At 35.4% G+C, this 15,283-nt stretch overlaps 2 protein-coding genes across 3 annotated transcripts; one reads left to right on the top strand and one right to left on the bottom strand.

Moving 5' to 3' along the window:
* The first annotated feature begins 2,119 nt into the window (after positions 1–2,119).
* Positions 2,120–10,945, top strand: LOC112517216 (protein ANTI-SILENCING 1-like). The gene is made up of 11 exons (XM_025124578.1): positions 2,120–2,579; positions 2,747–2,915; positions 3,181–3,351; positions 3,710–3,876; positions 3,975–4,001; positions 4,619–4,711; positions 5,396–5,474; positions 5,550–5,640; positions 8,603–8,708; positions 9,451–9,567; positions 10,731–10,945. Exons 1-11 carry the CDS (start codon positions 2,220–2,222, stop codon positions 10,803–10,805), a joined length of 1,455 nt encoding a protein of 484 aa, XP_024980346.1. The 5' UTR covers positions 2,120–2,219; the 3' UTR covers positions 10,806–10,945.
* Positions 10,946–11,825: 880 nt separating this feature from the next.
* On the bottom strand, positions 11,826–14,014 carry LOC112516550 (probable histone H2A variant 3). Of its 2 annotated transcripts, none has more exons than XM_025123641.1 (2): positions 13,804–14,014; positions 11,826–12,267 (listed from the first exon to the last, which is right to left on the bottom strand). In XM_025123641.1, the coding sequence occupies exons 1-2, from the start codon at positions 13,927–13,929 to the stop codon at positions 11,971–11,973; spliced, it is 423 nt and encodes a 140-aa protein (XP_024979409.1). In that variant the 5' UTR covers positions 13,930–14,014; the 3' UTR covers positions 11,826–11,970. The 2 variants fall into 2 exon arrangements, with proteins under 2 accessions (XP_024979409.1, XP_024979410.1); XM_025123642.1 differs by lacking the exon at positions 13,804–14,014 and adding an exon at positions 13,415–13,797.
* Positions 14,015–15,283: the final 1,269 nt, after the last annotated feature.

The raw sequence follows: 15,283 nt of genomic DNA, 5'->3' as shown, positions 1-15,283 counted from the left end.
CCTGTCCTAAAATGTTCACCAATGTATATTTTTATTCAAATTTTCATTATCACAAATATGCCATGATTTAGTCCATAGATTTCAAGAACTAAAAATTAAGATTGGTTCATATAGTTAACACCAACTATCGGGTTAACAAAATAAGTAACACACACACACATACACATACATACATATATATAGACTTGGGATCATGTGAGACTAACCTGTTTTCGTGAGACCCGTGAGACCAGCATTTTACACTTGAAACTTCACAGCAAAAATGCTGTGAAGGTGACTTTTTAAAACCTTCACAGTGTTTTTGCTGTGAAGGTTCGACTTTTTAAAACCTTCACAGTGTTTTTGTTGTGAAGTTTACGTGTAAAAACGTGGTCTCACGGGTCTCACGAAAACAGGCTGGTCTCACGTGAACCCAACCCTATATAGACTTATATATATATATATATATATATATAGGGTTGGGTTCACATAAGACCAAAGGTTTTTCGTGAGACCCATAAGACCAATTTATATTCATCGATCATCTTTATAAACTAATGATCTAATGGTCTAAAGTTGTACGGTGGCAATTTTGTGATTATTGAGAAGTTTTGTGGCAATTTTGTGATTATGAATGTTTAGATTATAGATCTAATCCAAAGTTTAAAAATTGGTCTTCTGGGTCTCACGAAAAACTTTTGGTCTCACATGATCCCAAGTCTATATATATATATATATATATATATATATATATACACCAATCTTTTTTGTAAGGGCAAATTGCATGAAAAGTAACGTATTTTAACTTGATTCCTATTTTGGGTAACGTACTTTCAAAACTTTCATTTTGGTAACTAAGATGTAAAGTTTTAAAGATTTAAGTACCCGGGTAACCCGGAAAGACCAATTTTAGAATAAAAAAAAGACTAATTTTAGATTTTTAAAAATCCACGTCATTGACCATGTCAACAAATAATACCGAGTTGGATATCACATCACTCGCCATAGCAGCATGATAATCAGTTAATACTTCAACCAGTTATCCGGGTACTTAAATGTTTAAAACTTTACATTTTGGTATCAAAATGAAAATTTTAAAAATACGTTACCCAAAATAAAAATTAAATTAAAATAGGTTAGTTTTTCATCCAATTTGCTTTGTTGTAAAGTTGGAATGTGATTTTATTTTTATTTGATGGCGCCTCAAATGTTAACAAAAACCCTCCATCACCCTCCATGGCCAAATGCATGGACGTCTCCCTCCCGCAGCTTTTTCTGACAATTTACACAGGCGACTCAGATTCCGATCACCAGCGTCGTGGCCATAGGAGCTCACCGCTGCCTGCCACATTTTAGTCCTCCGTCTATCTTCTTCTTAAGTTGTTTTGCTGTTTTCCTCTCTGAAATCCCTGCGTGTCAGTTCGTGTGATCGACGTTTTTGACATTGCGAGTTTGAAACTGGTAAGGTTAATCATCGTTCTTTCCCGCTGCATTTCGTTTATGCTCAAGGATTTGCTATTTGAGTGTTTTCTCACAGTAGATTTTAATTTTGTCATTACGTTGATACCGATACCTAGGGTTTCTAGTTGTGTTATATCAGTTGATGGATCGTATCGGTTGCTGTTCTTGCTTTTGATCTCTTGCGTGTTTGCTTGGAACATCGTGGTTTTATTTGTCATTTTCAACTCCAATGATGCAAGGTTTTCACTGTAGATAATGATGGAAGTAGTTGATGATGCTTGTAAATAAAGAGGTTCGTGAATCGTGATCATAGTTTTCTTTCAAGAGTTCCCTTCATCTGGTCCGTTTATTTTGGTTCATATTTGATCATTACCATTGGGGCCTTGTGTTTTGCATCTTCCAGGTTTGTTTCTGTGTTTTCGCATCATTTCCACCTTGCTAAGGGGTGGATATTACAGTCCACTTTACAGATTTGTCATGTCGTTGAGGATGAAAAACTATAGAGCTGGATCATTTTACAATAAACTGGACTACTATTTTGAAACTACTTTTAGATGATAGAGAATTATACGTTTCAAGTTCTATTACGAACAATACTTTCTCGTATAGAACCCTTAAGATTGGAGTCAATAGAAGATCATACCATACCTTCACATGATGAATGGTAGATGGTTATTAGAATTGTTCTGTCGAGTGAGTTGGGCCTTTACAATATACTTACCTTCTACAAGTGTGCTTTGAATTGACTTGATGCCTTTCATCAAATTTTATCCACAGATATGTCTCACTTTACAGAAGGAAATACAAATGTAGCAGAGGAAATCGCGTTTAGTTGGGGCCGTAAGGAGAGACTTGGTGGAAAGAAGCTCGATAGACAATATTATGGATCATTTACTTACGATGGTGTGGAGTACTTCCTTTATGATTCTGTGTATTTGTGGTGTGAGGGTCAACAAGAGCCACATATTGGTAAACTTGTTGAGATATATGAGACACACCACCTTGATAAGAAGGTGAAGGTTGTGTGGTATTTTCGTCCCAGTGAGGTACAACAGTGGTTAAGAGGCACTCGTGCACTCAGCAATGAGTTATTCTTGGGTTCGGGTGTAGGCCAAGGTCTCTTTAATATTAATGCTCTGGTAATAATTTATTTCAAGTCTTTAACATATTCTCTTTTTTACATTATGTGCTCAGGGAGAGCAATGACTGTTCATACTTGTACGAAGGCTATCGAACTGGAAGAATGAGTTGTAAATGGGAAGTGTAGATTTATCCTTTTAACTAATTTGCAACTGTCGCTTTTTAGGAAACAATTTCGGGGAAATGCAATGTTGTCTGCAAATCGAAGGACAAGAGGAATCCTCAAGCATCTATCGAAGAATTAAAAATGTCCGATTTTATATTTTATCGCACATTTGATGTTGGAAACTGCATATTATCAGAAAGATTTCCGGATAAGATAGCTGGAGTAGAAGGTTTGTGCTTCACCTGTTGATATGCATTGGGGTTGCATGCCTATTTTCTGATTTTTGTAGTTTCTTAGATTGTTCTTAAAGGCTTGTGTTATATTAATTTTGGTGTCTGAATTTGCTTAATTGGTAGGGTCAATTTTAGTAATGCAGCAGTTAAAATGTTTTACTGTATATGGTGATGATTGCAATGTCGGATTCATCCCCTTGAATCATGCCATAATTTAATAACTCTCTAAATGTCTTGATTTTTACTCCAATATCGGTGCAGTTGGACACTTTTTTAATCAGAGAAAATATATGGAAACTGGTACTCCTCCCAAACCCAAGGGGAACTCCAAAGTCGCAGGAATATCAAATTCCTCATCCCAGTTTGAAACATATAACGATTCTGCTGTAGCAAAAGAACACTTTGAGAGAGACAACTTTACAAACAAGAAAGGTAGTACTAATAACAAGCATGCCAAAGATGATTGTTTCTTTGGGGCCGTTTGCCCAACGCTTACCCAATAAGCGCTTATTAGGTCACTTACCTTTCCGGATGAACATGTTACCCAGTAAGAGCGAATGCAAGGACAGAGAGCCTTACCCGGAAAGTGAGGGTGACGACTCTTACCCAGTTAGCGCTTAGCGGAAAAATTGTTGCATACGATGCCATTTCAGTGGACTATAATCATACCCAGTAAGGTAAGTAAGAGTATTGCATCTTACCTGTAAGCGGTTACCGAGTAAGCGTTTAGGTAAACGGCCCCTTAGTCTGGGAACTGTTTCATGGCTTTCACTTGGTTTGTTGTTTGCAGGTTTTAGGTACCCTGCTGCAACTGTCAGTAGGCCGGCATGCTCCTCCTCCAGTGCATCTGATTCTTACCACTTGAAGAAAAGGAAGCTTCAAGACTTAGAAGTCGATGAAGGAAAGATCATCGAAGCTGATAGCCTATCTATAAAGCCCAAGAAAAGATCAAAACTGGTAAAGTGTTAAATAGTGGTCATCAATGTTTGGTTTCTGACTTTAGCTACGAAGCAATCTTTTTTCAATTCATTATTATTAATCTCTTTGGCATGCAGGATTCAAGCGAATGGTTCAAGAAACAAGTGAGTTATTCACAATTTATATACAGCATCGAGTATCACAAATTTGTTCTGGTTCCTTCACTGGCCAGTTTAAAAGCACGTAAACTGCACATAATTGTAACATGAAGAAGATGGATTAATTTAGGTGACTGGAGAACCTTAAATCAGCCATTTTTCTTTAGAGTTTGTGTAGGTAATGGTAAAAGTTACAAAAGGAAAATGCATAAATTGCAATTACATGCGCTCAGAAGGTAATAAAGGAAAGAAAATCTAAAGCCATCAAGGGTTGTGACTATAATAGAGTATGGATGGAAGATCTTTCTATATGTATATAACTCTACATTTACAGGTCTTGGTGTTATGAGAGTTTTTATCCGGCACTTTTTGTTCAGAAATTTTTGATACATATCACATACATACCTATATATGCACAGAACTAAGGCTTACCCAATCTAGCTGAAGTTGGAGTTAAAAAAATTTCAATTTAGCACTATTGAAGCAATTAACAATATAAATTTCAGAGTCATAAATTGTTTCGAACACTTATTAGGATGGACTAGACCTGCAAACCTAAATAATTTCTTTTTGATTGGGTTATAATATTACTCCCTTTGTGGTGTCCCCTTTATCTTCACCAGCCTTGGGAGGAAAGGATGAAGAAAGCTCAGGAAACAGGCTCCCTTGTATTGCTAGAGAATTTGGATCCATCCCTTACATCTATAGAAGTAGAGGTATGTTTTTGGTATCCTTGGTTTTATATATATTATTCATAAGCACTACATTTGGTGTCTTTGTACAACAGCAGTCATGTTCTATCCCCTTGGCATGCTATTACATCATACTCCTCAAAGTGGATTGTCATACATGGGTTAGACATGAAAATGGATACTAAAAATCTGGTTGCCATTTGCGCATGTATTGCTCGATGGACTATGGGGACATTCTTCGTCGTCTTTACAAGCCATCTTTTGATAAACAAACAAATATATGGATAACTGGACATGGGCATATACGGGAAAGTTCACATGAGAACCGTAAAATTTTTGAGAACTCGAGGACCAACTTTTACAGAGTTATTCATGATGAATAGCCCTAAAATATTCATGACCATTATTCATCATGATTCATGAATATCATTGTTCATGATATTCATCATGAACAACTCATGAATAGTTGGCTAGCTTTACTTTAAAACTGTTTGTGGTCTTGGAACCAATTTAACTACATGTTCATAAGAATCACTATAGTGGTATATGTAAGATTCTTTTTCTTTTTTGATTTCAATTTTCAATTCAAACATGATATTGAATAAGTACAATGAAAAATGTAGTTTAGCTTTGGTGCAAGTAGAGACTGTCTATGACCATATTACTTGAATTTTTGAGCAGCTATAAAGTTATCCATGTTTTTCTCAGGATATTGTTTTGTATGCTTTCAATAAAAAGGCAAGTGCGAAGATGATACAGTGCAATGCGTTTTCAAGCCCACACAATGGTATGCCATCTGATACTTTGTCTTTCATGTTATATGCAAGGCAATTTGATATCCAAACTTGTGCTTTATTTGTAGGACAAGCTCTTGTCATTTTCAAATCAAAAGATGAGGCAGACTTTGCTATTTCTATGTTAAAAACCAGATGCCTAATGATCGGAGATGTAAGGTAACTTAGTTATGTTTCACAAGCGTCGCTCTGTTTTCTTCATGAATTTGAGTTTAATCAGGTTTTGAAGCCAAACCAAACCAAACGGATCCGATAAACCCCACTCAAAAGTAGGGTCGGGGGGGGGGGTGATGCACACAGACCTGTCCTCTACTGCAAAGAGTAGAGCGACTGTATCCGTGATGACCCCCCTGCCCCCTGACATGTGCAGTAGTCTGAGCAATAAGTACAGTGAAAACACACCAAAACCCACACAGAGGAAGTAAGGTGAATTGCGAAAGAACATCCTCAGCCTAACCCTGTCTTGTGAGAAATCATAGAAATAGGCTTGGATATGAATCTTAGATCCTGTAGGAAACCACTTTCCTAGAGTAATATTTTGACCTTTAGTTTGTTTCAGGTTGCACGAAATTTACTGAGAATAATCTAAATTCAAACCCACGTTTTGGCAGAAAATCAAGAGCAAAAAACACATGTTCTATGTTTCATGGGTAAAAAAAAGAAAGAAAATATCTTTAAGGTAGGCCTTGCCTGAAGTTACCAGCGGTTGTCAGGAAGTTATAAGAGGTTACATGACAATTCTGTAGCAGTTAGGAACAGATGGCATCAACGGGTGTATCCAGCATCGGTAGGTAAACACTGATCAGGTACCAATGATCCATGCCACCACTGAAACACTGAAGTTCACCAAACACCAAAATCATCAGTGTCTTCCCCTTGACCCCTATCTGGCGATCTCGGACTAGCTAGCTTACACAAGTGTGCACTGGGCACCTCCTAACCGTATTGTAGCTAAACTTACAACCCTTGTGAATCTAGTTACACCAAACGGCCTGATGAGTCACTAAAATCACCAACAAACTGCTAGCCCTCTCCCCCCTTCCAACCTGTCTACACTAATCCTCTGTCATCAAATACTCCTATCAGAGGTCGGATGAAGGATTGTGTGAGAATAGGGGTCAAGGTGAGAAGTGTAAGAAGGGATTTGGACCCTTGATCACTTTTAGTTTCAAACCAACCCATGAATTGCGCTTTAGAAGGGAATTGATCCAGTGCTTCTCATTAGTGCTGATCTAGTGGTACTCTTCTCGAAATGAAGAAAAAAATTTATATCTAACTCCATTCGCTTTTTTATTATTAGGGATTTTAACCTTAATTATCTATACTATATTATACAACATTTGACAAGAACTCTTAAAAACCATTTTTTATGCATGAAGTACTGTTTATTGATGCATATTACTTAAAATTCAAGATTACAAATAATTTTACGTAAGTACAACTTATTAAAGCTTTATTTTTAAATTCGTGTAATTAATTGCAGATAAACATAATCAAATATAGGATAAACATCCATTTTAAATATAGAAAATCTAAAATATAATTAAGATAATCATTGAGTTCTAACATAATGTTACTTATTATTTTTATAAAGATTAATAAATTAATTTGTTATTAAATATAAATTAAATTATAAAAAAAATTGAATTAAAGAAGTTACATCAAAAAAATGAAAATTATTAAATAGTTGATTTGATACTAATATCGATTTTTTCCCCACAATTTGATGCTATTTTCAAATTTATATTTCATTTAAAAATAAAAACACTACCGCTTTCTCAAAACCACATAAAATCGTATTATATCGATAGAGACAAAGAATAAAAATTAAACATTAAAATCGAGATTTATCTTGCTGTATTGTACGAGTATCCTTCTAATATTACTAAAACATTTAATAATATAATAAAAGTATTTTCTTTCTTTCTCCATTTATTTCATTGGTTGGTTGGGGGTTGCTTTGGGGATAATAAGTGGAGTTTTTGGAGAGTTTTGGGGAGCTATTAGAACCCAAAAATCCCTCCAAAAACCTTATTTTTCTCCATTTTTAGAAGTTGTTGGAGAAAGGAAGTTTTGCTTGACTGAGGGTTGTTTACTAAACGTTTATAACATCTCCAACAATTATGTTAAAATAGAAAAAGGAAAAGAAATAAGATGAAAATCTCTAAAACTGTATAAAAGAGAGAGAATAATATTTTAATTCTTTTCCACCAATAAGAGTTAATGAGATTAAATGTGTAAGAAAGATAATAGTATTTTATTGAATGTATTGAAGATTTTATTAATATAGTCTATGATAAGATTGTTAAAATAAAGTAGTTGTTGGAGTTTTTAGTGATTTTGACTTTTCATACTTTATTATAGAAAAATTATAGCTTGACTGTTGGAGATGCTTTTATCTAGGGATGTAAACAAGTCGAGCTTTGAATGAGCTACTCGAACTCATGCTCGTTTATCTCGAGCTCGAGCTTAATAATTATCGAGCTCGAGTCAATCTCGAACACAAGTTCGCGTAACTTAACGAGACGAGCTCCATGATACCAATGTTCGGCTTGGCTCGTTCGAAAACTCGATTAAACATTACGAGCCGAGCCATTCGAGCATACGCCTTTTCGAGTCAAACATATTTATACAAATTATATAATCAAAATACAAAAATCATTGAGTTTGAGTAAATAAACGAGTTAATTGATCTCGAATTCAAGCTCATAAAAGAGCATCGAGCTTGAGCCCGTCTTTCAAAAAGTTAATCGAGCTCGAACCTAATATGATTTTTCCGAGCTGAACTTGAATAACCTACTACCCGACTTGGCTCGTTTACACCCATACTCTTACCCGGTTACGTCACTTTACCCTTTTTTTTATTAACCTGGATATCCAACCCGCTATGCGAGCCGACTAATCCCAGGGCGACCACCTGCTTTGCAGATAGCCCGGAGTCACCGCATTTGAACCTCCGTGGCCACAAGGGGATTTTTATTCCTCCTTGGATTTGAACCTGGGACCTCCCGACTCTTGATATTGAGTCTTCATATTTGTTCGACCCTTCTTCCTATTTACTTACATGCTTTGGAGCACAAAAGTATAGGAGCATTAACTTGAAACTGGTATTGTGGTTCAGATCTGTTGTTGGAAGTAGACCATCACTGAAGAACCCTGCTCATCCATCCAAGTACTTTGGTCATATCACAATCAACAATTTGAAACAAATGCAGCAGGCAGGGATGGTATTTTTTTCTATTTCTTTTTATTCTTAATCGTCCAAAATAGCCATCCTGACCTTCCAATTCACTTTATAATGCCTTTCTATTCAATTTTTCCGAAATAGCCATGATTTCAGAAGTAGCATTTTAACAACTTGCGAATATGCTTCTTATGAACTTAATATTCATAAAGTAACACTTTCGCAAGTTGCTAAAGCGTTACTTGCGAAATGTTGACGTGCCAAGTTGCATAAGTGGCACTTCCATGTCAGCATTTTGCAAGTAGCACTTTAGCAACTTACAACATCTACTTTTTTCGAATTTCATATTCATAAACTAACACTTCTGCAAGTTGCTAAAGTGTTACTTGTGAAATGTTGAAGTGACAAATAGCACTTTAGCAAGTTATGTAAGTGGGCCACTTTCACGTCAGCATTTAGCAAGTAGCACTTTAGCAACTTGCGAAATCTACTTTTTATGAATTTAATATCCATAAAGTAACTTTTGCAAAATGATGACGTGGCAAGTTGCGTAAATGGCACTTTAGCAAGTTGCATAGTTGTTACGTTTATGAATATAATATTCATAAAAGTAGATATTACGTAAGATGTTAAAGTGCTACTTGCAAAATCTCGACTACTTTAGTCAGGTATGTGGAAAAACAACTATGAAGTGAATTGAGAGGTCAAAAATGACTATTTTGGAAGTATCCTAATTTATCACTAGTCTTTGTTATGATATAAAATAAGATGTTGTATGCCTTTAGAGACATGCAGTTTCAACATCTCATTATTCACAACCCAATACTATTGCATTTGAGATGGCAATGGAGTGGTGTGCACTAGACATGAAGTTCAAACTATGTTGGGATGCATTATACCAGGTAACTGCAAAACCCATCACATTTTGATGACCCAAAACCAAGGTTCTAAACGGCATGTAGCGTGGCGTGGTGGCGATGTTAAACCATACACGCCATGGCTAGGATACGGCCTTTTTCATGGCATGACGTAAGGTGACAAATTTATATATTAAGGGGGTGTTTGAGATTGTTTATTTGAAACAACTTATGCCTCTCTATAAAAGTCCTTGTCAACTTATTATAAGTTAGAATGATTTAACTTTTTCAAAAACTCTTTGTTACCGGTTTGGTACCGGTATAAGTTGTTTATCTAAATACTCAAAAGTGCTTATTACTGATGCCATACCGGAATAAGTCAATAAGTTGTTTTTATAAGCAATCTGAAACACCCCCTAAGAGTAAATTACGATTATTGTTTTTGTGGTTTGTTAATAATTTTGATTTTTGTCCCAGTGGTTTAGAAATTGTCATTTTCGTCTTTATAATTTGCAATTTATTGTTATTTCCGTCCCTAGATTAATTCCTACCTTTACGTACAAGGGACCAAAACAGTAAAGAATTGTAAACCACAAGGGTCGAAACAACAATATATTGTAAATCATAAGGACGAAAATAGCAATGAATTACAAACCACATGGATGAAAACCACAATTTCTAAACCATGAGGACAAAAACCGCAATTTTTAACAACCCACAGGGACGAAAATCGTAATTTATTCTACATATATTTGTATGTATAAATATATCATCATTATCCCATTTAATACAATATTTCAATTTTATATTTAATGGATAATGCTATTAAGAAATTTGCATTTAGATTAGAAAAAGAAAAATAATATATATTAGCATTATACAAAGAAGTCTCTTACCAACTATTTGAAAATACAACTTGGAAGGGTTTTACATCTTCGTTTTTAACCGTAAGTTTGACATGTGTAGGTCCATGAAACTGCTATCAGGTAAATTTGTAGAAGTGTAAAATCGCAAGCTAAATAAATAATAAATTAAATTTAAAAAATAAGTAAAAAAAGTCGCGCCTTGTAAGAAACGCATGCCATGGCGTGAGCCACATTTTACCCAAATGTTATGGATCTTATCGTAACGGCGAAGACGCGTCTTAACCATGTTTTTGTTTATATATTAATATGCATGGAACTCTGTGTCTCGTGTAATTCTTTCAGCTACAAGCAAAAGAAATTGGTAACATTAAAACACACCTCAAGGCCCTTCTTTCAGAAAGAGAATTTTGCAGCTGAAGATGGTACATAACCCAGAAATTTAGGTTGTATAGGAGGGTTCCCTTTTCTTGGAAGTGAATTGAATCAAGGCCCTATGTTTTTGACAAAAGTTTTGTACACTTTGATGTACATATTTCCAACTTGAAAAATGTGTTTGCTAATTGCTATGTTCTATCAAGGCTTTTGGTCTATTGTATATGTAATGTGGAACTCAACTCGATTACAGTATGAACACAGACTCAATGTAAGGACCCGTTTGGTTCACTGAGTTTGGTGGGATTTGAAATTGGATTCCATTATAATGTCGTGCTTGGTTCAAAGGAGAATCCGATACTGGAAACCCATGGGTAGTTGGTATTTCACAGGATTTTGTAGGATTTGTTTGTAGTATTATTTTAAAATATGTTAAAAACGTTTGTTTTGTAATAATTGATTAATAGGGTTGAGTTTCGTTGAGAATGAAAGCTTTGGTAAGAAGGGTAAGAAGGGATCTCCACTTTCTGATTGATCCTAATTGAAAATCAACACTTAAGAGATACACCAGATCAATTCTTTTCTAAAGTGTAATTAATTAGTTGTTTTGGGATTAAAAGTGATCAAGAATCTAATTCCTTTTTTACATTTTTCAACATAACTCTTGTTCTCACATGATTCTTTGTCTTGATGGATATAAGGTAATTTAATTAAACAACAAGGGTTATGAAGTAGTGGTTGAGGCCGAGGGGATATGGTGGAATATTCCATTTACTTCATGCTCGATCCTAGACGTCAGTAACAACTGTGATTTATCTGCACTTGTATGGTACGGTAAAATATGAGATATCATGTGTTTTGAGATACTATACAATCAATTGAAAAGGTGGATCAAATACAATCAAAATGACAAAAAAAAATTCTTTTCTAATATATTTACAAGATATAACTAGAAATTCTTTTGTCGGGATTAGTGTAGGCATAGTTTAACATACCCTTTAAAAAAGGGTAATTTAATTATTCTTTTAATAAATTTTCCATGAAGAATGAAACCAAATTCTCCGAACCAAACACATCAAAGACTTCAAAATTATTTCCGATTCAAAATCAAATCACTAGATCAAGATCTCTGAATGACATTTCGTCAAACCAAAACGCAGGTGACAACAATAAAACCATCGAGAAAAATAGAAGAGTGTGTGTGTGTTTTTTACTCTTTGGAAGATTTGTTGATGAGTGACTTGTGAATGTGAGGGATAACTCCACCACCAGCAATGGTTCCTTTAATGAGGGTGTCAAGTTCTTCATCCCCTCTTATGGCAAGCTGTAAATGCCTCGGCGATATACGCTTTACTTTCAGATCTTTGCTTGCGTTACCTGCCAATTCGAGCACCTCGGCAGTAAGATACTCTAGGATTGCCGCTGTGTAAACGGCAGCTGTTGCTCCAACCCTTCCGTTAGCAGCAACTCTAGTCTTCAATAGACGGTGAACACGACCCACCGGAAACTGTACAGATATTACGAAATTTACACATAGTTTTTAGAAATGTGTAATCATTCCAGTTTTAATTAACAAAATGGTGATTTTTGTGCTTGATAACAAAGGAAGTGATGAATGTTTCCATCTCGTAATTAAGGGTGAAAAGCTTCTAGTGTGTAAATCAGTTGACAAAGGGGTGAGGTGACTTTGTCCAAATATAAGACATGTCCTGGGATAACTCCACCACCAGCAATGGTTCCTGTAATGAGGGTGTCAAGTTCTTCACCCAGTTAGCGTTTGTCGAGTAAGAAATGCTTACTAACAATTCATTTTATTGGTCAAAAATGTTACCTGATAAGATAAGTGTGATGCTAGTGACATTTGTTTGTAACCATTTATCCAAATAGCTGGATAGGCTTAAAAAAAGGTGGAACAATCAAAACTCTCCTGTATGAAGACAACTTCTTAGATATATTCCACATGTTCGAGTTTTTTCTTGAATGCTTGCTCCCTCGCCCCATGTTAATATTGCCTCACCTTACCTCCCCCCCCCCCCCCCAAAAGGACGTTCGCTAGATACAGGTTTCATGTCACTCAAACGGATGAAAGTTATTTTAGGGATAAACAGGTTGATCTTTCCCAATGACTTAAATCATGTGACCAGAAGGTTTGGACTTTGGAACTCGATTAACTTATTAACATAACGAACAAAGAGCATATGCTTTAGAAATACTAACAACTGAGATTCATTCTATTAATAATTTGAATAATGGTTTTTGACAAATAATATGTCCTTGAAAAGATGTAATCGATGAGTGTAATGGGATAATAGACGAGAAAGAAACATATAGAAGACCTCAAGAGATAATGTACTGAAATGACACAACTGAAAGCTTAGAATTGGGCATGGAGTACAGAGGACATGGTCAAATTCCTTTCTTCCAGGAATTTGTAATTAGACTTTTCTTGGCTGACCATTCATAGATGAACAAATTAGGCTTTTGAGAAGGACTAAACAGCAATCTAAGTGAAATATGAGAGGCTCATTGGGTATGAACTTCAATAAGATCTATATGATTTTCATAGTTTTCGAGATTAAAGTTGTTTTAGAATCCAATTTTGCAGGATGTATTAGAATGATTTGAACTTGAAAGGTTCTATATCAAATTTGTACCTCTGACATTTTTACTGGAATCGGTCCCTCAATCCAGAACAGATACATCACGAACTTCATTGATGAGTACTTAAAGCCTTTGTAGTTATAGAGCAGGATTGGGCTAAAGTCAACAGATTAGCAATTCATTCCATCAAAAAGTTATTTCAAAGCTGCTCCAATTTACGTGAATGCGATCAGTTCAATGTTACGACGGTACAACTTCAATCACACAACGATCTCCACGAATTTCTTAGACGATAAAAAACTTCATGATGATCGTTCAAACCCTAAGCATTAGTTGAAGGCTAGAATTGCATAAAATCGCACATAGATACAGATACTTAGACACACACATACACATACACACACACATATATATACGTACGTATATTGGAGGGAGAAGAAACCTGGAGACCGGCTCGAGAAGAGCGAGTGACTGGCTTCTTCTTGTCTTTGTCTTTGTTGCTAGATCCATTTACAGCAGAGTTAGATGTCTTCCCTGTTATCAAACCTTTTGCTCCTTTTCCTGACATTTTCCCGCCAAATTATGAAATGAATCCTGTCGCCAATTCACCTTTTCCGTTCGCCGGAGTTGGATCGGAAAACTTTATCCACGAGAGCAGGTGGAGAGGCTTTGTTGCCTTTTATATGTATAGAAAAAGGAGCCACGTCATTTTCCCTTTGTTGACTTTGGTGCTATCGGGTAAACGCTTTTATTTATTTTATTGAATACCAAGCTTCCTCGTCAAGGGTTTGTTTGCTAGGTTTTTTATTAAATCTTTTATTAAGTCTTGTGTGGATAAATTTGTTAGTCTAAATAAATGGTGGTGTTGTTTTTTTTTTATCTGAACCAACAGTCTAAATAACATAAATGATCGATTTACCCTCAATATTAATTATTTGAACATCAAAATAAAAAATCATAAAGAGCCCGAAGATGAAGTGTCTCATATGGGAATGAGGCAGTATTTTAAATAAGGGATAGGAGTGTCATTTTGTGGCTAAATGGGAACAACACACTATTTCTATTTGTGCGTTTAAGCCATGTTTTGTGCAAATAAGCCGTAAGTAAACAACTCAAATGAGCTGTGTGAATAAACCAGATAGACCAATAAGCCTAATTAAGCCGTAAGTAAACACTCATATCTTATTCAGTTCAGTTATACATAATTGTTTGACAGGAGTGTAATAATATAAAACGTGACTTGTTCAGTAAACTATGTAGAAAACCAACTTTTTTTTTCCAAATATGCCCTCCCACTTAATACGCATGCTCTTTTTATCTGAAACAAATCATCTCAAACAAAAACTTTCACAATCTATAAAGACATATGAATGCACATAACCGGTTTTATCCGTACATAACTTAATTGAAAACCGACCAAACAACCCTAAGAGTCTTGTCCCTTGCGTACCGGGTAAGATTCTCGGTTCTTATCGTGCTTAATAGGTAAGTGACCTCTGGTAAGCACTTAAGTTGTAAGCGTTTGGTGAATTGGTAAGTTTATCTGATTATGGACCGTTGGATTGGTCTTTTAGGCCCGATTCAAGTGACAATATCTAGCATTAGCCATAAAAACATGATTATATTCATATACAAATTTTATAATAAAAAATATATAATCTTTTTGTTATACTACAAAAAACAAGGTATGCACATACGTACGGTGAGTACGCTTATCCTTTCTTGGTCATTTGTTAATGTCAACTCTCTTAATTCTAACAAGCATCCCTCATTAGGGTGCGTTACGTTTAAACAACCAAGTTGGTAAAAACATATGTTTGATGGTTGGAATCGCGCGTCTGGAATCTACACATACAGTGGACAAATACAAGTTGGTATTCTGGTACGTAGAAAGCACCAAAGACACTTTTACATGTCCACAC

The sequence above is a fragment of the Cynara cardunculus genome (assembly GCF_001531365.2).
Source record: "Cynara cardunculus var. scolymus isolate 2C chromosome LG 8, CcrdV1, whole genome shotgun sequence".
Lineage (NCBI taxonomy): Eukaryota > Viridiplantae > Streptophyta > Magnoliopsida > Asterales > Asteraceae > Cynara > Cynara cardunculus.
This window is presented reverse-complemented; position numbering and strand designations above follow the sequence as displayed.